Below are 26,137 nucleotides of genomic sequence, written 5' to 3'. Positions count from 1 at the left end.
ACTTTTTAACTGCATTGTTGGGAAAGGGCTCGTAAGTAAGCATTTCACGGTAAACTCTACATTTGTTGTATTCGGCCCATGTAACAAATACAATTTGATTTCATTGCACTGGTATGCAAAGATAAATACGATTTTTCTAAACTAATCCAATCTGTTAGTAGTTGGATTTATCGCACCTATTACGGAGATGTTTGTTCCAGTTTAAATGATTTAGGTAGTCCCACTAATCAATCTGCCCTACCCTGGCAGTCATTCTGAATGCAGGTTGAGGTGATTAAAAGTTCCAATTGTTGGATATCCTCACTAGTGTTGTCAATTTAGCGACTTTGTCGCTTTCGAGGACCACAGCTGTGCCGCAGCAAGGAAAATTGGTGCTGTGACAAAGATGTCATAAAATCGCGTACACAGATTTGCAGATGTTATCGCAGGTGCAGCGAAATGTTTGTGTTTCTAGCTCCAACAGTGCAGTACTAATAGCTAGCAAAACAAAAACAATACAAACATCATCCAAAAAGTTAAAATACATTTCTTAAGAAATTAAGAAATGTCGGAATGAGTCCAATAACAACACATATAGCAGTGTAACAGTAATCTAAATGCAATCTTTACGTATCTACACCGGATGAATTACTAGGATATACTAGGAATTATAAACTGGGTGATTCGAGCCCTGAATGCTGATTGGCTGACAGCCTTGGTACGTCAGACCATCAGAAACAACCCGGAACATAGATTCCGATGGGTCAGATCAACGTTGAACAGTCCTTACCAAGGGTACTTCCTCCTTAAGTTCTGCTAATAAGCAGGGAGGAGCAGGATGGAGGCATTGGCCTTGTAGCTGTCCCAGAAGGGAGAGTAGCAATGGTCAAGAAAGCTCTCGCCACGAGTAGCAAAGGAGATGTGTTGATAAAATTTTGGGAGCGTTTTCCTCAGAATTCATTTATTAAAGTCCCCAGCTACAATAAATGCGGCCTCAGGATATGCGGTTTGCAGTTTGCACAAAGTCCAGTGTAGTTCCTTGAGCGCCATCGCGGTGTCGGCTTGTGGGGGAATGTACACGGCAGTGACTATAACCAAAGAAAATTCTCACGGGAGGTAATCCAGGCTGTATCACAACCGGCTGTGATTGGGAGTCCCATAGGGTGGCGCACAATTGGCCCAGCGTCGTCCGGGTTTGGCCGGTGTAGGCCGTCATTGTAAATAAGAATTTGTTCTGAACTGACTTACCTAGTTAAATAAAGGTTACATTTAAAAAATGCGGTTGGCAATTGATGGTGAGGTATTCCAGATCGGGAGAACAAAAGGACTTGAAATCCTGTACGTTACCACAATCACCCCATGAGTTATTAATCATGAGACATCCCCCTCCACCTCTGTTTCCCGGAAAGTTCTTTGTTCCTGTCTGCGCGATGAACAGAGAAGTCATCTAGCGACTTCTAGCAACAAATCAAGATCCAATAGTGATTCTCTCAGAAAAAAAGTTGGCAACACTGATCCTCACTCTGGCTGGATTCCAAAAGGAATTAAACATCACTTTGCAAGCCAGCATAATAGGACTTGCAGGCCTGGTGTGGCATGTAAACCAAAAGTTTGCGACCACTGTGATAGGGTATAACTAGGCCCTGAAAGAAAGGCCTTATGATATATGTAATGCATTGTCGTAAAAATATGCAAATAAAGCTGGTAGAACATAGAGGGTTCTACCTAGCACCATGGGGAAAGACCGAATCACCCTATACGGTTCTACTTAGCACCTTTTTTCTGAGTGTATACACACAAAAAATGTGTTCTAAATAGTACCAGATAGGGGTTCCTTGGCTTGTAACCTTAGCAGAACCCTTTTTGGTGCTATATAGAACCCTTTTTTGAAGGTTCAATAAAAAACCATGCTCGTGTTCTTAATAGCACCACAAATGGTTCCGTTATGGTTACAACCCTGTTTGAGGTTAAATAGAACCCTTTTCATGTTTTTTATAGAACCTTTATGGAGAAAGGTTCTTTATAGAACTATTCTCAATCTGAAAGGTTTTTGTAGATCCTCTTGAAGATAAATACAGGTTTTTTTGTATTCTGGTCAGCCATATTTCATTGTTAACATTCCATAGGCGTTATTACTGTGTTCATTGACAATTTGAATTGAGAACCACTGACTGATTTAGTCAATCGTTCTCAATTGACACAGGGCCACATGTGAGTCTTTACAAAACACCATCATTGGTCATAGTCATATACTGTATAACAGGGTTTCCCAAACTGGGTGCACATTCAGGTTTTTTGCCCTAGCACTACACAGCTGATTCAAATAATCAAAGCTTGATGATGAGCTGGTTATTTCAATCAGAAAAAAAACAAAAAACCAATAGGCCCCAGGACCAAGTTTGGAACCCTGATATATAACCCGTAATGGCATACCACAACATATGAGATAAACTGGAATAGCACTCTCACTCAAGGTTGCAAAAAAAGAACTGTGAGCAAACCACACCCCAAAATATTCTAATGAGCTGCCTCCCACATTTTAGTTATAACCAAAAGAGCAAAGAACCCATTTTGCGAACTGTAAAGAACCACTGAAGAGCTCAAAGGGTTATTTGAGTCATTGTGGTTCCACATAGAATCACCACCCTTCACAAAGCGGAACACCATTTTTTTTGTGTATATATAATTTAATTTAAAAAAAATCTTTATCTACTAGGCAAGTCAGTAAAGAACAAATTCTTATTTACAATGACGGCCTACCCCGGATGATGCTGGCCAATCGTGCGAGGCCCTATGGGACTCCCAATCACGGCCCGGGTATGATACAGCCTGGAATCGAACCAGGGTCTGTAGTGACACCTCTAGCACTGAGATGCAGTGCCTTAGACCGCTGAGCCACTCGGAAAGCAGTTTCACTTTCAGTAAATGCGGTGGGCTCAGGGTTTGTTTGAAGGCTACCAAGATCAAGGCCAATCACTACTGAATAGAAAGCACACAGCACAGGCTTAGGGCTATGAGACTGAGAAAAGGATACATAATGAATGTTCTCATGTCTTCAGATTAACTAATGTATCTGTTGCTATTTAAATTATGTTTTAATTCAATATCCTGGGGATTAATGCCAAGATGATCAAATAATCGCAAATAAAAAAATAAGCTATAGGTACACATTTAAAAAATGGCTCAAAGAAAATAACATTTACACCAATTGACAAAAAAACAAAATGATTTCATCCACACCAAAACAACATTTACCGCTCAAAATACCTACATGACCAAAAGTATGTGGTCACTTTGCTGCTGTAACAGCCTCTACTCTTCTGGGAAGACTTTCCACTAGATGTTGGAACATTGCTGCGGGGACTTGCTTCCATTCAACTACAAGACCAAGACCTGATGTTGGGCGATTATGCCTGGCTCATAGTCGGCGTTCCAATTTATCCCAAAGGTGTTCGATGAAGTTGAGGTCAGGGCTCTTTGCAGCCCAGTCAAGTTCTTCCCCCCTGATCTCGACAAACCATTTCTGTATGGACCTCACTTTGTGCACGGGGGCATTGTCATGCTGAAACAGAAATGGAAGCACAGAATCATCTAGAATTTCCCTTCACTGGAACTAAGGAGCCTAGCCCCAACCATGAAAAACAGCCCCAGACTATTTTTCCTCCTCTACCAAACTTTACAGTTGGCACTATGCATTGGGGCAGGTAGCGTTCTCCTGGAATCCGCCAAACCCAGATACTTCCGTCGGACTGCCAGATGGTAAAGCGTGATTCATCACTCAAGAGAACATGTTTCCACTGCACCAGAGTCCAATGGTGGCGAGCCTTACACCACTCCAGCCGACGCTTGGCATTGCGCATGGTGATATTATATTGTGTGCAGCTGCTCGGCCATGGAAACCCATTTCATGAAGCTCTCGATGAACAGTTCTTGTGCTGACTTTGCTTCCAGAGGTAGTTTGGATCTCGGTAGTGAGTGTTGCAACAGAGGACAGACAATTTTTACACGCTAATCGCTTCAGCACTCGGTGGTGCCGTTCTGTGAGCTTGTGTGGCCTACCACTTTGTGGCTGAGCCATTGTTGCTCTTAGAAAAATGATAAAATAACAAAAAATGTAAAAACCTGTTTTCGCTTTGTCATTATGGGGTATTTTGTGTAGATTAATGGGGATTTTTTTTATTTAATGAATTTTATACCAAGACTAATGTAACAAAATGTGGAAAAAGTCAAGGGGTCTGAATACTTTCCAAATGCACTGTATATTGTACAAATCAAATCAAATCAAATTTTATTTGTCACATACACATGGTTAGCAGATGTTAATGCGAGTGTAGCGAAATGCTTGTGCTTCTAGTTCCGACCATGCAGTAATATCTAACAAGTAATCTAATGTAACAATTTCACAACAACTACCTTATACACACACAAGTGTATAATGGCCTTGAGATAGAAGCTGTTTTTCACTCTCTCGGTCCCAGCTTTAATGCACCTGTACTGACCTCGCCTTCTGGATGATAGTGGGGTGAACAGGCAGTGGCTCGGGTGGTTGTTGTCCTTGATGATCTTTTTGGCCTTCCTGTGACATCGGGTGGTGTAGGTGTCCTGGAGGGCAGGCAGTTTGCCCCCGGTGATGCGTTGTGCAGACCTCACTACCCTCTGGAGAGCCTTATGGTTGTGGGCGGAGCAGTTGCCGTACCAGGAGGTGATACAGCCCGACAGCTTGCTCTCGATTGTGCATCTGTAGAAGTTTGTGAGTGTTTTTGGTGACAAGCCGAATTTCTTCAGCCTCCTGAGGTTGATGAGGCGCTGCTGCGCCTACTTCACCACGCTGTCTGTGTGGGTGGACCAATTCAGTTTGTCTGTGATGTGTACGCTGAGGAACTTAAAACTTTCCACCTTCTCCACTACTGTCCCGTCGATGTGGATAGGGGGCTGCTCCCTCTGCTGTTTCCTGAAGTCCACAATCATCTCCTTTGTTTTGTTGACGTTGAGTGTGAGGTTATTTTCCTGACACCACACTCCGAGGGCCCTCACCTCCTCCCTGTAGGCCGTCTCTAAATAATAATAGCAATTAAATAATAATAATACCTTTTTTAAAGTACATTAACAGCTAATAGGCCTACAACTAATAATAACTACTGCTACAACTACTAATACAAATAATACAACTAAGTACAGTACCTATAATATATAGTGCATTCGGGAAAATATTCAGGCCCCTTGACTTTACACATTTTGTTACATTACAGCCTTATTCTAAAATTGATAAAATCGTTTTCGCCGCCTCGTTGTTGTTGGTAATCAAGCCTACCACTGTAGTGTCGTCTGCAAACTTGATGATTGAGTTGGAGGCGTGCATGGCCACGCAGTCATGGGTGAACAGGGAGTACAGGAGGGCTGAGAACGCACCCTTGTGGGGCCCCAGTGTTGAGGATCAGCGGGGTGGAGATGTTGTTACCTACCCTCACCACCTGGGGGCGGCCCGTCAGGAAGTTCAGGACCCAGTTGTACAGGGCGGGGTCGAGACCCAGGGTCTTGAGCTTAATGACGGGGTTGGAGGGTACTATGGTGTTAAATGCTGAGCTGTAGTCGATGAACAGCATTCTTACATAGGTATTCCTCTTGTCCAAATGGATTAGGGCAGTGTGCCGTGTGATTGCGTCGTCTGTGGACCTATTGGGGCGGTAAGAAAATTGGAGTGGGTGTCAGGTAGGGTGGAGGTGATATGGTCCTTGACTAGTCTCTCAAAGCACTTCATGATGACGGAAGTGAGTGCTACGGGGCGATAGTCATTTAGCTCAGTTACCTTCGCTTTCTTGGGAACAGGAACAATGGTGGCCCTAGAAGCACAAGCATTTCGCTACACTCGCATTAACATCTGCTAACCATGTGTATGTGACAAATAAAATGTAATTTGATTTGATTTCATATCCCAGTCCACGTGATCGAAGCAATCTTGAAGCAAGGGAATCCGATTTGTCGGACCAGCGTTGAACAGACCTGAGCACGGGCGCTTCCTGTTTTAGTTTCTGTCTATAGGCTGGGAGCAACAAAATGGAGTCATGGTCAGATTTACCGAAAGGAGGGCGGGGGAGGGCTTTATATGCGTCGCAGAAGTTAGAATAACAATGATCCAGGGTTTTGCCAGCCTGGGTTTTGCATCACACTCAATTAACATAAATTAACACTGAATATAAATATATAAACGAAAAGTGTTGGTCCCGTGTTTCATGAGCTGAAATAAAAAATCCCAGACATTTTCCATACGCTCCAGAAGCTTATTTCTCTCAGATGTTGTTTACATCCCTGTTAGTGAGCATTTCTCCTTTGCCAAGATAATCCAACCACTTGACAAGTGTACCATATCACAAAGCATGATCGTATATTAAACAGCATGATCATTACACAGGTGCATCTTGTGCGGGGAATAATAAAAGGCCACTCTAAATCGTGAAGTTTTGTCACACAACCCAATGCCACAGATGTCTCAAGTTGAGGGGGGAATGCCAAATGCCGGAATGCATACCCGAGCTGTTGCCAGAGAATTTAATGTTTATTTCTCTACCTTAAGCCGGTGAGGTTATGGTATGGGCAGGCATGAGCTATGTACCACAAACACATTTGCATTTAATCAATAGTAATTTGAATGCAGAGAGATACCGTGACGAGATCGTGATACCAATTATCGTGCCATTCATTCGCCGCCATTACCTCATGTTTCAGCATGATAATGCATGGCCCTATGTTGCGAGGATCTGTACACAATTCCTGGAAGCTGAAAATGTCCCAGCTCTTTCATGTCCTGCATACTCACCAGAAATGTCACTCATTGAGCAGGTTTGGAATGCCCTGAATCGACGTGTACGACAAGCGTGTTCCAGTTCCCGCCAATATCCAACAACTTCGCACAGCCATTGAATAGGAGTGGGATAACATTCCACAGGCCACAATCAACAGCCTGATCAACTCTATGCGAAGGATATGTGTCACACTGCATGAGGCAAACGGTGGTCACACAAGATACCGACTGGTTTTCTGATCCACGCCCCTACATTTTTTAAAGGTATCTGTGACCAACTGATGCATATTCGTATTCCCAGTCATGTGAAATCCATAGATTAGGGCCTAATGAATTTATTTAAATTGACTGATTTCCTTATGTGAAATGTAATTTAGTAAAATCTTTGAAATTGTTACATGTTGCGTTTATATTTTTGTCCAATATACTCTAGTTCTACTTGTGGCTTTTTGAATCTAAGATGGATAAAAACAGAACAGCAAACCATACATCTCTTACCTCCAAATGTACTATCTGTGCTGCTGTTTTAATTATGTTTTAAGTCAATCTCCTGGGGATTAATGCAAAAATGTTTGAATAATCCCAATGCTGTATGAAGTCATTTCTCCCTCTCTTCCCACATGGCCATTGGCAGCAGACAATACCTGTCAATAATACATCTGCATCCATTATCTTGCTCTTCATCTCTCCACCCCACCCCTTTCCTTTCTCTCAACCCCCCCATCTCTCTATCCAGCCCCCTCTCTCCATCTCCATCTTTCTCATCACAAAATGTTGCAGATCAGGACCGCACACAGCGCCTTTGTGTGGTTGCCATGGATATCCGTTGCCATGCCTTCAGCCCAATGTTGATATCTGGAGGCCTTTGAGATGTTGCGTTACTCCATTGTACTCTATCGCCGTGGGCACAGGACATTGACAGCCATTAAAAACTATCAGCTGGAACAGATCCAAGATGTAGTCAACTGAGAAATAAGTGAGTTGGAGGATAGGAGATTAGGGGGTGAGAGGAGGGGTAGAAGAAGGTGAGAGAACTCCACTAACACACAGTACTCTCTCTTGAGCTGCTACTGGATAGATAGTACTTTATCAGTCTGTAGAAAGCCAGAATGGATCTATTACCCACTAGAGTAAAGTAGAATCACCAATAAAGGATGGTATACTGTACAGTGTGTTGTCTGCACTACTTGAAGTGGCTTCACTAATCAATGCAGTGAGAGAAGAGTGAGATACAGAGGCAGTGTTGTACACAACATCCACAAGGGAAAGGTTTATTATTTAAACTGGTCAAACACATCCATCTGCCACCATAAGGTAGGCCTGCCCTAGACAGAGATAGCATTGCAACAAGCCAGGAAGAAAATAATCAAACCATTACAGGAACTTTGTTGATTTTAGGACTTCTTCACCCCAACTGCAAACATATTAGCCTTATTTTCATTTAAGAAGCTATGATAGTTCATACATTTTAATCAGGAAATGCAAAAATATACAGATATGATGACCCCTCTTGATTTTGGCCCACTCACTATGTGCACATGGTATAAACGCATTGACAATGATCTGATGAGGCCTAGTCACTTGATAGACCACAAACTAATAGCCTAATGACTGATAGAAAGAGGTGGAAGTGGAGAGACATAGATAGCAAAATAAATAGGACAATAAAATAGTAATATTCAATATTTCATAGAGACAAATTATGCTTTTACTCCTGAGGAAATATACATTAACTGGTAGATTTGGTAGTAGGCCTACACCCAAACCCAAAGCCCAACACTTAAAACAATAGCATTAATGCATTTGGTCATTTGGAGGTGGTTTAAAGACGACATGACTGTAAATAAAAGTGAGTGTAACACTGTCTGCGTTCCAAATAGCACCCTATTCCCTATATTGCACTACTTTTGACCAGAGCCCTATAGTCCCTAAAGGGAATAGGGTGCCATTTGGGACACATACATTATCTATTAACCACCTGTGTGGCCTAATAATGCATTATAGTGCCTTCTATAACACTCGTAGAGCATTATGAGACTAGTTATAAGCATTCCTTACAGCTCGTATCTACTTATAACTACTGTAATTATTAGTCCATTAACTATGAATGGATACATACTGTGAAACACATGTTATAATCCCCTATTACACTTGCTATTCGTAGGCGATCAGTACTCATTTACAACAGCCTGTAAATGCAAAGGTGGCTTATACACTGTCAAGTGAGAACACAATAATTACTAGCCTAGCTACATATGATAAAAACATTGTTGCAAATATATACTGTGTAGTGGAAAACCAACCGGCCTGTTGATGCAACAATACACTTCAACAAGTCATATTAAGATTCCAATAATGCAACAATTTGTTTTACAATAGTTACCGATAAAGCTGCCCTCGATCAGTACATCAAATTTGAATGAGGTTTTATAATCACCTGCAATGTTAAAATAGTGAAAAGCTAGCTCAAGGTATCCTGTTACCCGTGCAACGTGGCTTTGATAAAACCATTAAGGTATTGTTTGGGAATTAGCTTGATGTATCATAGAAATCAAATGAAAAAACAAGACATATGTTGAAAGTGCAATTCAGTCCGATATAGTCCATGATGTGTTAAACCTCATATGACCACAATCATTAGCTGGTCCTGGAAATGTTACTTTAATAACATGATTCTAATACTCTGTATGCATCTCTACCAGAGAATATAATACTCTAGAGAGTAATATAGAGTAATACTACTATAGAGGGTATAATACTCTGTACCAGAGAACATAGGATAAGAACACAAAGCTACAGTGTTCATGATTCAACTTAGTTTAAAACAACCCTTAAAGTGTCATAGAAACATAACTTCAAACCACAAATCACTTTCTGGCTAAACAGAAGAACATGGCTACTTAAGTCCAGGATGCAAAGTGCAGACTGTTTTTGTGTAACTCAAGTCCCTTAACCTCTGACCCCACCAACCATGACCGCTAACCTCTAACCCTTGACCTTCTCAAGCCAAACCAAGGGGGGCACATATTCAAACTGGACATAAGCTAGAGTCCACACAAAACAAGTCCATGCCAACAAATAATACATCATTTGACTCAAGTACAATACGAATGGTAGGCATTCAATGCTGAATAGCAAGTTATGATAAAAAATAAAAAAAAGAGTACAAAAATACTTATAGGGATATAGAGGCTATGATATTGGAATTCACTGCAGCTTGCTGTGGAATGTTTAGTACTCTCGTTATCATCAGTATTCTTAACGATGGGCTCGTCAGAACTAGGCGCGGGGGCAACTAGCGTAAATCGACAGTAAACTTTCGGATTCAAAACTGTTTACTTCTTACTGTATACTATGCAGATATTGAAGGCTGGTCGTCAGATGATGTTCATAGTTCGAGAAAAGTGGGAAAAGTTACTGTTTTAGTGTATGAAGAACATTCCTGTCGTTCTGAATGATACTCTGGTTGACTTCTTGTTATAACAGATCCACAAAAGAACCAAATAGAATCAAGCAGCTTAGCATGATGATAATGAAACAGAATTAATTACTGCAGAAAACCAACTTTAAACCATGACAATACATTCACTGTTATTGGGGAAATGCCTATAAACCCATGCTGAGAAACCTAGAGAAACATAAGGCTTGTATCGTGTGTCCACACTTCTAATAAACTCAGCAAAAAAAGAAACGTCCCCTTTTCAGGACCCTGTCTTTCAAAGATAATTCGTAAAAATCCAAATAACTTCACAGATCTTCATTGTAAAGGGTTTAAACACTGTTTCCCATGCTTGTTCAATTAACTATATACAATGAATGAACATGCACCTGTGGAATGGTCGTTAAGACACTAACAGCTTACAGACGGTAGGCAGGTTAAAACTTAGGACACTAAAGAGGCTTTTCTACTGACTCTGAAAAACACCAAAAGAAAGATGCCCAGGGTCCCTGCTCATCTGTGTGAACGTGCCTTAGGCATGCTGCAAGGAGGCATGAGGACTGCAGATGTGGCCAGGGCAATAAATTGCAATGTCCGTACTGTGAGACGCCTAAGACAGTGCTACAGGGAGACAGGATGGACAGCTGACAGTCCTCGCAGTGGCAGACCACGTGTAACAACACCTGCACAGGATCGGTACATCCGAACATCACACCTGCGGGACAGGTACTGGATGGCAACAACAACTGCCCGAGTTACACCAGGAACACACAATCCCTCCATTAGTGCTCAGACTGTCCGCAATAGGTTGAGAGAGGCTGGACTGAGGGCTTGTAGGCCTGTTGTAAGGCAGGTCCTCACCAGACATCATCGGCAACAACGTCCCGTATGGGCACAAACCCACCGTCGCTGGACCAGGCAGGACTGGAAACAAGTCATCCTCACTGACGAGTCGCGGTTTTGTCTCACCAGGGGTGATGGTCGGATTCGCGTTTATCGTCAAAGGAATGAGCGTTACACCGAGGCCTGTACTCTGGAGCGGGATCGATTTGGAGGTGGAGGGTCCGTCATGGTCTGGGGTGGTGTGTCACAGCATCATCGGACTGAGCTTGTTGTCATTGCAGGCAATCTCAACGCTGTGTGTTACAGGGAAGACATCCTCCTCCCTCATGTGGTACCCTTCCTGCAGGCTCATCCTGACATGACCCTCCAGCATGACAATGCCACCAGCTATACTGCTCAATCTGTGCGTGATTTACTGCAAGACAGTAATGTCAGTGTTCTGCCATGGCCAGCGAAGAGCCCGGATCTCAATCCCATTGAGCACGTCTGGGACATGTTGGATCGGGGGGTGAGGGCTAGGGCCATTACCCCAAGAAATATCCGGGAACTTTCAGGTGCCTTGGTTGAAGAGTGGGGTAACATCTCACAGCAAGAACTGGCAAATCTGGTGCAGTCCATGAGGAGGCATATTTAATGCAGCTGGTGGCCACACCAGATACTGACTGTTACTTTTGATTTATTTTGATCCCCCCTTTGTTCAGGGACACATTATTCCATTTCTGTTTGTCACATGTCTGTGGAACTTGTTCAGTTTATGTCTCAGTTGTCATATCTTATGTTCATACAAATATTTACACATGTTAAGTTTGCTGAAAATAAACGCAGTTGACAGTGAGAGGACGTTTCTTTTTTTGCTGAGTTTATGTAAGGTGTCAATGTATAATGAATACTCATCAATTGAAATAGCAACTTCGAGCCATTGTCGGTCATCAACACACTTTCAAGTGCAGAGGTATAGGTAAAGCAGTGCTTAAATTCATCGTCGCTGTCGGATGAAAAGCTTGTAACACAATTTCTGCCTTTCATGACTCTAGGACAAAGAAAATGTATTCAAAATACTTCTGAAGTTTCATAATTGTATGTTCGTTATTTGGAAAATACATTATAATTTCTTTTTTTGAGTTGACGTTTAGATCCGACAGCGACGTCATGTTGCATTAATTATAGGTCATAACAGTTGGAGCCTTGGCTTGGTTCTGAGTTAACAGGTCAGACAGTTGGCCAGCAACCTGAGTCTCTAGTACATTCTACAGAGAGAGCAAGGGTTGTCTAGTCTGTGAGCTACACACGTGCATGAGCTCAGAGAGAAACATGCACTAGCTCAGAGTCAGTTCAGCATGCCTGTCCACAGTCATTTGAAGGATCGATAGAAAGAGAAAGGGATAAAAGAAAGATATAGACCCACACAACAACACACACAGAGACAAACAGACAGGAAAAGGGGCATCATTATCAGTTTGGACACAGGGATGAGGGATATGTAGTGTATGCAACGCACCAAAACAACATCGCTCCGTCCAACTGTCATCAATTAGCCGATGTCCAATCGTTCAAAAGCTTGTTACTCAGTCCCGTCCACTCCTAGATCATGTTGCTGAGCTATTGTCCAATCCTGGAGGTTATTACTGAACCACTGTCAAATGCTGAACATGGCCAATCCTAGAGCATATTACTGAGCATTGTCCAATCCTGGAGTGCCTTGCCGAACCATTGTCTAATCCTAGAGCTTGCTGCTGAGGATCTCTGACACCTGTGCATTTGTTTGGTCGTCTGAGTCCAGATCCTGGGCTCTCGCTCCTTCATACCCCTCCTCTCCTGACCCCTCCTCTGCCAAAACCATTGTCACCCCTGCCCCTCTTTCCATCCCTCCCTTTCCCTCCATCCCTCTCTCCTCCTCTCCACAGCCCCTGTTCTCAGGCGACGTTTCCTTACACGGTTCCACAAAGATAGTCCTGATATGGGGCCTGGGCTCCCTCTGTCCCCCCCTCCGGCCCTCCAGGACACAGGAAGCATGACTAGCATATATCTCCTCCTGAGGTGATGGGAGATTCAGGGGCAGGGTGGGCAGGTCTGGGTCCCTCTGCCTGGTATAGACCCCCTCGGACAGGGACCCTGTGTGGCTGTCGCTGTGGCCCCTGAGCCACCGCTGGGGCCCGCTGAAGTAACCCACCTGGGCCCCAGTGGCCCCGTGGCTCCGGGACAGCAGCTTCCGCTTGGTTGGGGGGTTGGCAAGCGGCTGCAACGGGGTGAAGGAGTGCTTGTCCTGGGTTGTCTTGGAGAGGGAGAGACCCTCCAGGGTTTTGGAGCAGGATAGAGTGGTCTCAGGGAAGATGGGGGCAGGTGAGAGGGGTGGGGCGGGGGAGAGGATTGGGCCTGGGGAGAGGGGGAAGGCGGGGGAGAGAGCGAGGTCTTTGGGCTGGCAGATGCTGTACCTGGAAAATAAAAAATAAGATTTGTTAGGTTCTATTCAAGGCTGTTAAAAAGAGAGTACGTTAGGGTCAAGGTTAGGGTCAGGGTTAGAGGTCATTCTCGTACCTGAGCTTGTATCTGCAGTATGTCAGGGTCAAGGTTAGGGTCAGGGTTAGAGGTCGTTTTCGTACCTGAGCTTGTGTATTTGCAGTATGTCAAGGTTAGGGTTAGAGGCAATGTTACCAGAATAAATATTAGCACGCACAGAGAAGCTTCACTCATCTTTCTAGAGTTTCCCCTTTAGTTAACATTATCAATGTTTCGATCTATTGTGGGAATTGTGCTTGAATCAACGCAATATTAGCCACTTTCAATGTAACATGCAGAAACAAAATGTGCTACGCAAAAATAACTGTGGAAGAGATTTTCTTGTAGGCAGAGCACATTGGAGTTGGATTGTTTTGAATTGACAGGCACGACTCAGGCAAGTACTCTACACACAGACCGGTGCACCATAGCCAATCAGAGCTGCAGTAGAATCTGTGCCATTCGTATTGAACTGGACTGTGTTTACAGCATGAGCGGTAGTGAGTAGATGGCTTGTTTTGAGATCATTGTGAGAGCTGCATGTAGCCACGTGTGCACATTTGTTCATATTCTTTGTTAGTTAGTGAGCTATTAGCCCAGTTATAGCACATTTCTAGTCAACAATGGGGAAGTGGTTGCTTCCTACAAGAGCACAAAATGTGAAAAGTGAGTCAGGTAAAGAGCTTTTTTTATGTCTTAAAGGAGCAGTGTTGTATTTTAAGCTAAGTAGCCAATAGGCTGAGGGTAGCATAATTTGTCTGATTCTCTGTAATAATGGTATGGGAATAATAATACATTTTATTTTGTAAAGTGGCTTCTTGCATCAAACTGTCAACACCTTGTCTGGAGGACAAGTGGATAAACAGGTTAATGTCAAGCCCTGCATGTTATTTTTTAAAGTCTCATGGAATGTAGGCCTATATTGAACACCACACATTTGCTGCTACTGTAGGCTGAATGATAGAACAGCTTTTTCCATGTTAAAATGTTGTGGGACGCATTTTTCGCCATTGTTTTGATGGTAGGCCACTCTGGTAGGCCTACATTATGATCAAATAGCCACAGTAGTCTACTTGGCCACTGTTAAAACTGTAACATAAAGCAGGTATAGCCTCAGTGTTCACAGTAAATGCGCACCGGAAGTTGCACAGAACTTTCACAACATTCATATTTACACTCAGCAGACCTGAAATTTGCTCAGTGTCAAAAACATTTTACAGGGAACATTGGTTAGAGGTCGTTCTCGTACCTGAGCTCGTGTATCTGTAGTACGTCGGGAGCGCTGCCTCCCAGGGCGTGCACGGCCTGCTGGGATAGGTCCTGTGGGGGGGAGTAGAGCAGGTCCAGCTCGCGTGGGGACAAGGCTTCGCTGGAGTCGTAGTCACTGTCTGTCGGCAGGAACACCTCTGAACAACCGTCCTCATCTGACCCCAGCTGGGAGTCTGAGGGAGGAGACAGAAAGACAGACGGGTAAGAAACACACATACAGTCCATGTACAAAATAGCGTTGCACACAGACACAGTACAAACTATGATTATAGAGTGGGGGTATGTGTTTAGCTTATGATAAAGACCATTCCTGACTTACTTCCAGTGTATTGAGAGTGAGGAGGTGGGCAAATGTCTGTCAATGTGTATGTTTATGTCTGTGTATTTGTATGCACTGCATCTATAAGTGTGAAGTGGCACCAGCGCCAGAAGGGCGAACACACCCATACAACCCCATCCTCAAGAGGAGCATCGTCATCATCGTCTTCGATGGACAGCCAAGACAGTGTGTGTGTCTTTCTCTGTGTGCATTCTCCTCACCACTAACATCCTTCCTGCGCCGTAGCTCAGGTGATGGTGATGGTGTGGGTAGATAGTCCATGGTAGAGGATGCTGAGTCACTCTTCTGTGCCCCCTGGTCTGACTCAGGCTCGCTGGCATTGACCAGGCTGGTGATGGGCACACCGCCACGGGGCTGCTTGTAGCGGGCACACTGCAGGGCATCAGTGATCCAACGCAGCTCCCGCCACATCTCATCCAGTTGCTGCAATAGAGAACAAAATGCACTCATTATAACACAGTTATAAAGCATCATAGTTATAGTTGATTATAACAGTTATAAAGCATCAGTTATAGTTAGTTGTAGTTGATTTTAATAGTTATAAAGGTTCATAGTTATAATTAGTTGTAATTGATTATAACAGTTATAAATCATAGTTATAGTTAGTTGATTATAACAGTTAAAGCATCATATTTAGTTAGTTATAGATGCTTTTAATAGTTATAAATCAGTTATAATTAGTTGTAATTGATTATAACAGTTATAAATCATAGTTAGTTAGTTATAGTTGATTTTAATAGTTATAAAGCATCATAGTTATAATTAGTTGTAATTGATTATAACAGTTATAAATCATAGTTATAGTTAGTTATAGTTAATTTTAATAGTTATAAATCATAGTTGTAATTGATTATAACAGTTATAAAGCATCACATTTAGTTAGTTATAGTTGATTTTAATAGTTATAAAGCATCAGTTATAATTAGTTGTAATTGATTATAACAGTTATAAATCATAGTTAGAGTTGATTATAACAGTTATAAAACATCATAGTTATAGTTGATTAACAGTTATAAAGCATCATAGTTATAGTTGATTATAACAGTTATAAAGCATCATAGTTACAGTTGATTATAACAGTTATAAAGCATCATAGTTATAATTAGTTGTAATTGATAATAACAGTTCTAAAGCATCATAGTTATAATTAGTTGTAATTGATTATAACAGTTATAAGTCATAGTTAGGGTTAGTTGATTATAATAGTTCTAAAGCATCATAGTTATAATTAGTTGTAATTGATTATAACAGTTATAAGTCATAGTTAGGGTTAGTTGATTATAACAGTTATAAAGCATCATAGTTATAGTTAGTTACAGTTGATTATTACAATTATAAAGCATCCTAGTTATAGATAGTTATAGTTGATTATTACAATTATAAAGCATCCTAGTTATAGATAGTTATAGTTGATTATTACAATTATAAAGCATCCTAGTTATAGATAGTTATAGTTGATTAAAACAGTTAAAAAACATCTCATCCAGTTGCTGAAATGGAGAACAAAAGTCAGGTCCAGGTCAAGATAGCCAGGAAAAAGTGACACTAGTAGACAGCAGCTTAAGGTTAGTTGCAGGTTTCTATTTCACTCCGAGAGGGACAAAACCATTCACACATTAAGCCTACAGCTTCAGTGAATACATTATTACCACGCAGATTAACATTTTTGTGTAGGTGCGTGTATCTGTTTATAGGTGTATAGGTGAATGTGTGTTTGTGCAAGTGTGTGTACTGTTGTATATTCCCACACAGTCGAAAGGGTTTGTAGCGAATAGAACTATGCATAATGCATACGATTCCTCTACACAGAATCCTGCATTAAATTGGCACCTGATCATATCACAGCAGTCTTGAGAAGAAGCAGTAGAGAATGTATAGACTGTCCCAAATGGCACCCTATTCCCTACACAGTGCTATGGGCTCTGGTCAAAAGTAGTGCACTATATAGGGAATAGGGTGCCATTTGGGATGAATGTATAGAATAGAAAGCACATTGTGACCATAACAATGACTGGCTGCACACCAAAGCCCTTCTCCTGCCAGTCTCCCCATGCATGCAGTCTCCAATGTGGTTCCAATCTTATCAGGGGCCCTAGGCCACCGTAACCAAACGTCATTCCTGCTTTCACTCCTCCTATTCCCCCTCTCATTCTTTCCATCACTCCAAACCTCCCCTGGGAGTCAGAGAGTGAGAGAGAGAAAGAGAGAGAAAGAGAGAGAGAGAGGGAGAGCATTGTTCTATGTTTCCGTGTGTGTAGAGAATGAAGCATGACAAATGTTAAACAGCAATTAGGCGTCTGTCAGAGACAGTATGAGAGCACTTAGTGACACCACGAGATGACACACACACACACACATACACACATATATATATATATATATATAAAAGAGACTGACACAACGAGATGACACACACACACATATATATATATAAAAGAGACTGACACCACGAGATGACACACACACACACACACACATATATATAAAAGAGACTGACACCAGGGGATGACACACACACATATATATATATATAAAATAGACTGACACCAGGGGATGACACACACACATATATAAAAGAGACTGACACCAGGGGATGACACACACACATACACTGCTCAAAAAAATAAAGGGAACACTTAAACAACACAATGTAACTCCAAGTCAATCACACTTCTGTGAAATCAAACTGTCCACTTAGGAAGCAACACTGATTGACAATACATTTCACATGCTGTTGTGCAAATGGAATAGACAAAAGGTGGAAATTATAGGCAATTAGCAAGACACCCCCAATAAAGGAGTGGTTCTGCAGGTGGTGACCACAGACCACTTCTCAGTTCCTATGCTTCCTGGCTGATGTTTTGGTCACTGCCAGAGCCCTGCAAAATGACCTCCAGCAGGCCACAAATGTGCATGTGTCAGCATATGGTCTCACAAGGGGTCTGAGGATCTCATCTCGGTACCTAATGGCAGTCAGGCGAGCACATGGAGGGCTGTGCGGCCCCACAAAGAAATGCCACCCCACACCATGACTGACCCACCGCCAAACCGGTCATGCTGGAGGATGTTGCAGGCAGCAGAACGTTCTCCACGGCGTCTCCAGACTCTGTCACATGTGCTCAGTGTGAACCTGCTTTCATCTGTGAAGAGCACAGGGCGCCAGTGGCGAATTTGCCAATCTTGGTGTTCTCTGGCAAATGCCAAACGTCCTGCACGGTGTTGGGCTGTAAGCACAACCCCCACCTGTGGACGTCGGGCCCTCATACCACCCTCAAGGAGTCTGTTTCTGACCGTTTGAGCAGACACATGCACATTTGTGGCCTGCTGGAGGTCATTTTGCAGGGCTCTGGCAGTGCTCCTCCTTGCACAAAGGCGGAGGTAGCGGTCCTGCTGCTGGGTTGTTGCCCTCCTACGGCCTCCTCCACGTCTCCTGATGTACTGGCCTGTCTCCTGGTAGCGCCTCCATGCTCTGGACACTACGCTGACAGACACAGCAAACCTTCTTGCCACAGCTCGCATTGATGTGCCATCCTGGATGAGCTGCACTACCTGAGTAGACTCCGTCTCATGCTACCACTAGAGTGAAAGCACCGCCAGCATTCAAAAGTGACCAAAACATCAGCCAGGAAGCATAGGAACTGAGAAGTGGTCTGTGGTCACCACCTGCAGAACCACTCCTTTATTGGGGGTGTCTTGCTAATTGCCTATAATTTCCACCTTTTGTCTATTCCATTTGCACAACAGCATGTGAAATGTATTGTCAATCAGTGTTGCTTCCTAAGTGGACAGTTTGATTTCACAGAAGTGTGATTGACTTGGAGTTACATTGTGTTGTTTAAGTGTTCCCTTTATTTTTTTGAGCAGTGTATATATAAAAGAGACTGACACCAGGGGATGACTCGGCTGGAAAGAATGCCGTGGATCAGATGGCAGAGAGAGAGGGGGGGGGGGACAGAGAGAGAGAGACAAAACTGGGAATAATAGAGGATATTCCTCTCTTTCTCCCTATAACCGAATTCAATCACTCTTTCTTTTACAGCCAAAGGCAAGAATATTACTGTATATCTCAAATACAGGATATGAAATATGAGGGTCTTATACTGTATGAGAGGTGGGCTATATTTCAGATAAGAGGGTCTTACAGGTACATGTTTTACATCATATTTGAGAGGTATATTTATATATAAGAGTATACTGTATATCCGAGAGGTAAACAGTTCTGCATGAAGAGGGATCAGTGAAAGGGATGAATGGTCTGTAAATGGGTATGATAATAATGCATGCTAATCCAGCCATACACTTCTCTGAAAGCCAAGCAGAAGGCTCTGGATGCATGTCAACTGCCATTTAACTTTTCTAAGCACCCTGACGAAGGCTTTCATTCTAAAATGCTTGGGCTTTTAATCATTAAAAATCTTTTTACTGAACTTCCATTGTCCTCCTTTCAAGGTATTTCCCTTCATTCCACTTACTTAAATAGTTGATTGCCAATGATTTCTGTAGATTGAATTTCCTCAATCTCAACAGATTGCATCTAGCCCTAATCAGGAGAGGAAACCCACTGTAGCTTCCAGAAAGGTAGCATCCCCCAGACTCCCAGCATTCATCAGCACAGCAGTATCATCTCTCTTGAGCACTCGACAGCTGACCCAAGTGTCATCCAAGACCTGTGTGTGTGTGTGTGTGTGTGAGAGAGGGAGAGAGTGTAAGACTATTCTGTGTGTGTGTGTGCTCTTGATGCAGCATAATTTCCTGACAGCAAGCGCTCGCAACACGCCTGCAGGGAGCCAGAAGTCATCTCAGAAACGAGAGTCTTACTGAAGGTGACTGGGAAACACACACACACACACACACACACACACACTACACCCCCACCTCTCTCCAGGTAGGCTCCAGCCAGCCAGCAGAGAGAGCAGCGGTCCCAGTGAGTCCAAATGAAGGTGACAGGTAAGGAGCGCCAGACAAAAGGACTTCCTCCTGAAACAGGAAATTGCCCATTCTGTCCAGACATCTTTAGATTACATTAGCACGCACTGGAGCTAAGGACTGGAGTCAGAGTGGGACGGTATTCAGCGTGAGACGCAGATGAGAACCAGAGGGGGGATCGTATTGGGATTGACGCGGGACGGTTGGCTGGGTTACGGGCATATTTGTTCCTCTGCTATTCCTACTGAAGGGGAGAGGAGATATATAGTATGCAATATTGGCTTTAAGGTTATGAATATTTCCTATATAGTACACTAGTTTTGACCAGGGCCCATATGGAATGGCTTCCCTTCGCTTCAATCAATGAAGCTTACTTAGTCTGAATTCCAAATTGCACCCTATTCCCACAGATGGGAATCCCAAATTCCCAGTTGAATCCTAAATTGCACCCTATTCCAATCTATTCCCCCTATTCACACAGATGCCCCCCTCCACTCTCCTTTGATCCAGGGCAGGGGCCCCACTGCTGGGGTCTCTCCCCCACCACCAGGCCCTGTTGTGGTGCCTGAGAGAGCTAGATGCAGCTGGGTCTGTGGTTCCTTTGGAGGATGACGCAAGCGCACACAGGAGGACCAAGTCGGTTTATAGTATATCAATGTGTTGAACTACACAATAGGAACTGCACATATCGAGGTTAGAGTTTGGTCCCCTAATTCTCCTCTCAGGAGTTCAGATTACCAGAGGCTTCCTCAATGTTCAAAAGACGCAGGCCTTACTTAGTCCACTCACTCATTTAGTCAGTTGATGTGAGGGTGATGCCAAATCCAGTGATGAATTGAATAAGATGCACTTCCACACAATACTAACAGGATGTCTACTGGACTAAACCAGTCTTCGACAACAATACCACAGTAAGGGAATCCCCCCCCCCCGATCATGTAATGACAAGTCAAAACAAATTGTACAATGAGATGGCTTAACGTCATCATTTCTGCACAGCCACACGCACACACACGCCGCAGATACACACACACACAGGCACGTAAACACAAACGCTTTTACGCACCTATACACTCGCAAGTAACAATGCGCACACACATAGAAATGCACGCATGTGCACACACGCACGCACACATGCACCCTGACAGGACCTCCCAGTATCTAGACAGACTGTGGTATGACAGGCCAGCACTAAGAGCTTTCAGACAGACGGGCCTCTTTTCACACGCTTTGCCCCCTCACATTAACACTTCACTCTCTCTAATGCAGCCCACATTGCTGAGCTCACATACACACACAAATGCACAAACACGCACAACTATGAGATTTACATGCACACACAGAGGCAGACTCACGCACATACACAGACTGAGAGACAGACATTGGCACTTCTATACAGAGACACATATTCAGACATCCCCACCCACACACACACTCTCCCTCTCAGTCATTCATGATTGGTATTATTTTTTCCCCTGTCGCTCTCTCTCGCTCTCCCGAGTACTGTGTAATCTGTGGTTTGGGGGCCACATTTTTCCGTGCCTCTCTGAGCTCAGAACACACACACTCTCTCTCTCTCAGATCACACACACACACTCTCAGATCACAGAAACACACTTGTGGTTTTGTGGTTGGTCTCCATTACCAGTAGAGACCATGGTGGTAAAAGCTGGATTAGTTCTTCACAGAGAAAAACACCAGATGGGTTTACTTTCATGCTTTTAACTTTCTGACATGAGAGAGAAGGCTGGGCAGTTATGGAGTTCTTTAACATTAGAAAAACAAGCTATTTAACAGCTAGTACTCCTAGCAGTTAGGCTTTATTACATCAATAAACTGACTCCAATGGGATTATTAGCATAAATATATTTACTGAAAAATGGACATGACATAAACGATATGAAAAATAAGCTTTTAAACAATTTTCGTTTGATGAATGTGAAAAAAAGGACTCATGCATTTGTATTAGAAATAGATTTTTTTTAAATTATACAGTGAGCTCCAAAAGTTTTGGGACATTGACACGTTTTGTTGTTTTGCCTCTGTACTCCAGCACTATAGGAAATGATTATATTTGAGGCTAATTTGGTTTAATTTGAGGGTATTTTCATCCATATCGGGTGAACCGTTTAGGAATTACAGCACTTTTTGTACATAGTCCCACCATTTTAGGGGACCAAATGTATTGGGACAAATTCACTTGTGTGTGTATTAAAGAAGTAGAAAGTGAAGTATTTGGTCCCATATTCATAGCACGCAATGACTACATCAAGCTTGTGACTCGACACATTTGTTGGATGCATTTGCTGTTTGTTTTGGTTGTGTTTCAGATTATTTTTGTACTCAATAGAAATTAATGGTAAATAACGTATTGTGTCATTTTGGAGTCGCTTATATTGTAAATAAGAATATAATATGTTTCGAAACACTTATACATTAATGTGAATGCTACAATGATTACGGATAATCCTGAATGAATTGTGAATAATGAGTGACAAAGTTAGAGGCATAAATATCATACCCACCAAAAAAATCCTAACCTCCACTGTCATTGTAATGGTGAGAGGTTTGCATGACTTGGCGGTATGCCGTTTGTGCGTCTGTAAATTCCTCACTCATCATCATTCACAATTCACTATCCCTAACCATGGTAGCATCCACATTAATGTAGACGTGTTCAGAAACATATTCTATTTTTATTTAACATAAAAGTAATCTGAAACACAACCAAAACAAACAGCAAATGTATCCAACAAAATTGTAAAGTCACAAGTTTGATGTACGGTAGTCATTGCGTGCTATGAATATGGGACCAAATACTACATTTTTTACTACTTGAATTTGTCCCAATACTATGTACAAAAAGTGCTATAATTTCTACCCGGTTCATCCGATATGGATGAAAATACCTTCAAATTAAAGCTGACAGTCTGTACTTTAACCTCATAGTCATTGTATAATGCTGGAGTACAGAGCCAAAACAACTAAACAATTGTCACTGTCCATATACTTTTGGAGCTCACTGTATTTCACACCGTACTGATTGAATTGACGCTCTCATAAAGTGACAGACTTGAAAGCAAAAGATGCATACAGTAAAGTGACTTTACTTTTTCAAGTTAGATATAGCCATCTGAAATATATTGTCACATATAACTGTATGTATTCCAGTAAACCGTCACACAGTTTACATACGGCACACTTAGGTCAACTATACCTGGAATACATATTAATATACACTGTAGGACTTTTCTGTAATTTTAACAGCAAAATACTGTATAATGCACCTTGTGTTTTACAGAATGAATGCTGTAGATTGCACTGCATTATGGGTAAAATGCTGAAAAGTTATTAACTGTAATTGGAAGCCTCTTATAAAAATTACTCTAGTTTATGCCTACTGTAGAGTCATATTTTCAGTTTCAGGCGCCAACCTCATGCTGTTGGGTGAGACACATGAAGCTCAGACTATTTTAGTAAAAAAGGAGAAGAAAGAAATCACCCAGATAATAATTGTTTTAATGATTAGGCTTTGCTGTACCGCAGCCTCTGGGTGCCATAGTGAATAAACTGAGCACAGATTCGTGACCATTATGTTTGCCCCATTACTACAGAGGAACCAACTTGTTTCTAGCCCCAACAGTTCAAAAAGATATGACCCATATTACCGGCGCCAAGTTCTTTCATATTTTCTTACACTGTTAAAAATGGTTGTTTTTATAGTATTATACCCTAATAAGTATTTACAGTAAATTGTCATAACTCCCAATGCACTCTGGGTGATTTTAGGCGTAATTGGTAAATTATGTAGTAAATTCCAATGAAACCATGTTTTAACAGTACAGTCATGGTTTTGAGAATGACAAGTTTTGAGAATGACACAAATATTAATTTTCACAAAGTCTGCTGCCTCAGTTTGTATGATGGCAATTTGCATATACTCCAGAATGTTATGAAGAGTGATCAGATGAATTGCAATTAATTGCAAAGTCCCTCTTTGCCATGCAAATCCCAAAAAAACATTTCCACTGCATTTCAGCCCTGCCACAAAAGGACCAGCTGACATCATGTCAGTGATTCTCTCGTTAACACAGGTGTGAGTGTTGACGAGGACAAGGCTGGAGATCACTCTGTCATGCTGATTGAGTTCGAATAACAGACTGGAAGCTTCAAAAGGAGGGTGGTGCTTGGAATCATTTTTCTTCCTCTGTCAACCATGGTTACCTGCAAGGAAACACGTGCCGTCATCATTGCTTTGCACAAAAAGGGCTTAACAGGCAAGGATATTGCTGCCAGTAAGATTGCACCTAAATCAACCATTTATCGGATCATCAAGAACTTCAAGGAGAGCGGTTCAATTGTCGTGAAGAAGGCTTCAGGGCGCCCAAGAAAGTCCAGCAAGCAGGCAGGTGTGAGTGCATCTGATACTGATATTCTGCAAAAGGTACAGGGATTGGACTGCTGAGGACTGGGGTAACGACATTTCCTCTGATGAATCCCCTTTCCGATTGTTTGGGACATCCGGAAAAAAGCTTGTCTGGAGAAGACAAGGTGAGCGCTACCATCAGTCCTGTGTCATGCCAACAGTAAAGCATCATGAGACCATTCATGTGTGGGGTTGCTTCTCAGCCAAGGGAGTGGGCTCACTCACAATTTTGCCTAAGAACAGAGCCATGAATAAAGAATGGTACCAACACATCCTCCGAGAGCAACTTCTCCCAACCATCCAGGAACAGTTTGGTGACGAACAATGCCTTTTCCAGCATGATGGAGCACCTTGCCATAAGGCAAAAGTGATAACTAAGTGGCTCGGGGAACAAAACATCAATATTTTGGGTCCCTGGCACCCTTAATCCCATTGAGAACTTGTGGTCAATCCTCAAGAGGCGGGTGGACAAACTCCAAGCATTGATTATGCAAAAATGGGCTGCCACCAGTCAGGATGTGGCCCAGAAGTTAATTGACAGCATGCCAGGGCAGATTGCAGAAGTCTTGAAAAAGAAGGGTCAACACTGCAAATATTGACTCTTTGCATCAACTTCATGTAATTGTCAATAAAGGCCTTTGACACTTATGAAATGCTTGTAATTATACTTCAGTATTCCATAGTAACATCTGACAAAAATATCTAAAGACACTGAAGCAGCAAACTTTGTGGAAATTAATATTTGTGTCATTCTCAAAACTTTTAGCCACGATTGTACTTTAGGCCTACCGTAGGCGACATGAGTCTCACTAGTGTTGAGTAATATGCTGTTAAAAGTGGTGTAGGTCTTATTTATTTTAAAAGTATATTGAATTTAGAAGCAATAGGATTTGAAGCAATAGCCTACCTGCTGTGGTCAACTATTTTATCACCGTTTCTTGCTGCTCTGAGAGAAGCATGGGGACTGGTCTTGATAAATCAATGAGATTTTTATTTTCACTGAATCTCTGTTTGGGTATTGGTTAGACATCGAAGAAGCAAACTTTGTGGAAATTAATATTTGTGTCATTCTCAAAACTTTTGGCCACGACTGTATATTACTTCAAAGAAGTCTTATTTGAAATGGTACTGTAATTCCACCCCAAAGAATACAGTACTGTACCATATTTTTGGAGAACCAAAAACCTTTTGACCACTAGTGGGTGCATGGTATTGTTGTTTCTGGCTCATTAGCATAGTTTGATGCGTGCCTTGTAAGATGCTACATATGTTGAAACTGTGATTGAGATTGCTGTACCAATTTAACTGATATGTGGTAGTAGTGCCACAACAATTAAATGTGTATAGGGGACAGATTGGAGTGGTAGCAGGGTTGGGTAAATTACTTTCTAAATGTAATTAGTTACCTGCCCAAAATTGTAATTAGTAACATCCCTTTTGGATTACCCAAACTCAGTAACTTAATCTGATTACTTTCAGTAACTTTTTGATTACTTGGAAAAAGACAAAAATGATCCATCATACGCATTTGGTTTGTCATTATAGTGCTCGGTGGTTTTGGTCAGACTCACTTAGGTGGAACAACTTTAAAAACTTGCACCTTTTTTCAATGCTGAATTG

The 26,137-nt window shown here is 42.3% G+C and overlaps 1 protein-coding gene across 1 annotated transcript in view; it reads right to left on the bottom strand.

Annotated features, from left to right (window-relative positions):
* Positions 1-7,615: 7,615 nt before the first annotated feature.
* The window catches only part of ankfn1 (ankyrin repeat and fibronectin type III domain containing 1), a 101,420-nt gene continuing 82,898 nt past the window's right edge, over positions 7,616-26,137 (bottom strand). Inside the window, exons 16-20 of the mRNA XM_038990866.1 lie at positions 15,366-15,588; positions 14,806-14,998; positions 13,596-13,607; positions 12,963-13,492; positions 7,616-7,743 (exon numbers count right to left, since the gene is read on the bottom strand). Of these exons, the coding sequence (XP_038846794.1) occupies positions 7,616-7,743; positions 12,963-13,492; positions 13,596-13,607; positions 14,806-14,998; positions 15,366-15,588 (1,086 nt within the window). The remainder of the gene's footprint in view (positions 7,744-12,962; positions 13,493-13,595; positions 13,608-14,805; positions 14,999-15,365; positions 15,589-26,137) is intronic.

This window comes from Salvelinus namaycush, chromosome 4 (assembly GCF_016432855.1).
Source record: "Salvelinus namaycush isolate Seneca chromosome 4, SaNama_1.0, whole genome shotgun sequence".
NCBI classification, from domain to species: Eukaryota; Metazoa; Chordata; class Actinopteri; order Salmoniformes; family Salmonidae; genus Salvelinus; species Salvelinus namaycush.
The sequence above is the reverse complement of the archived record's forward strand: the minus strand, read 5'-3'. Positions and strand labels throughout refer to the sequence as shown.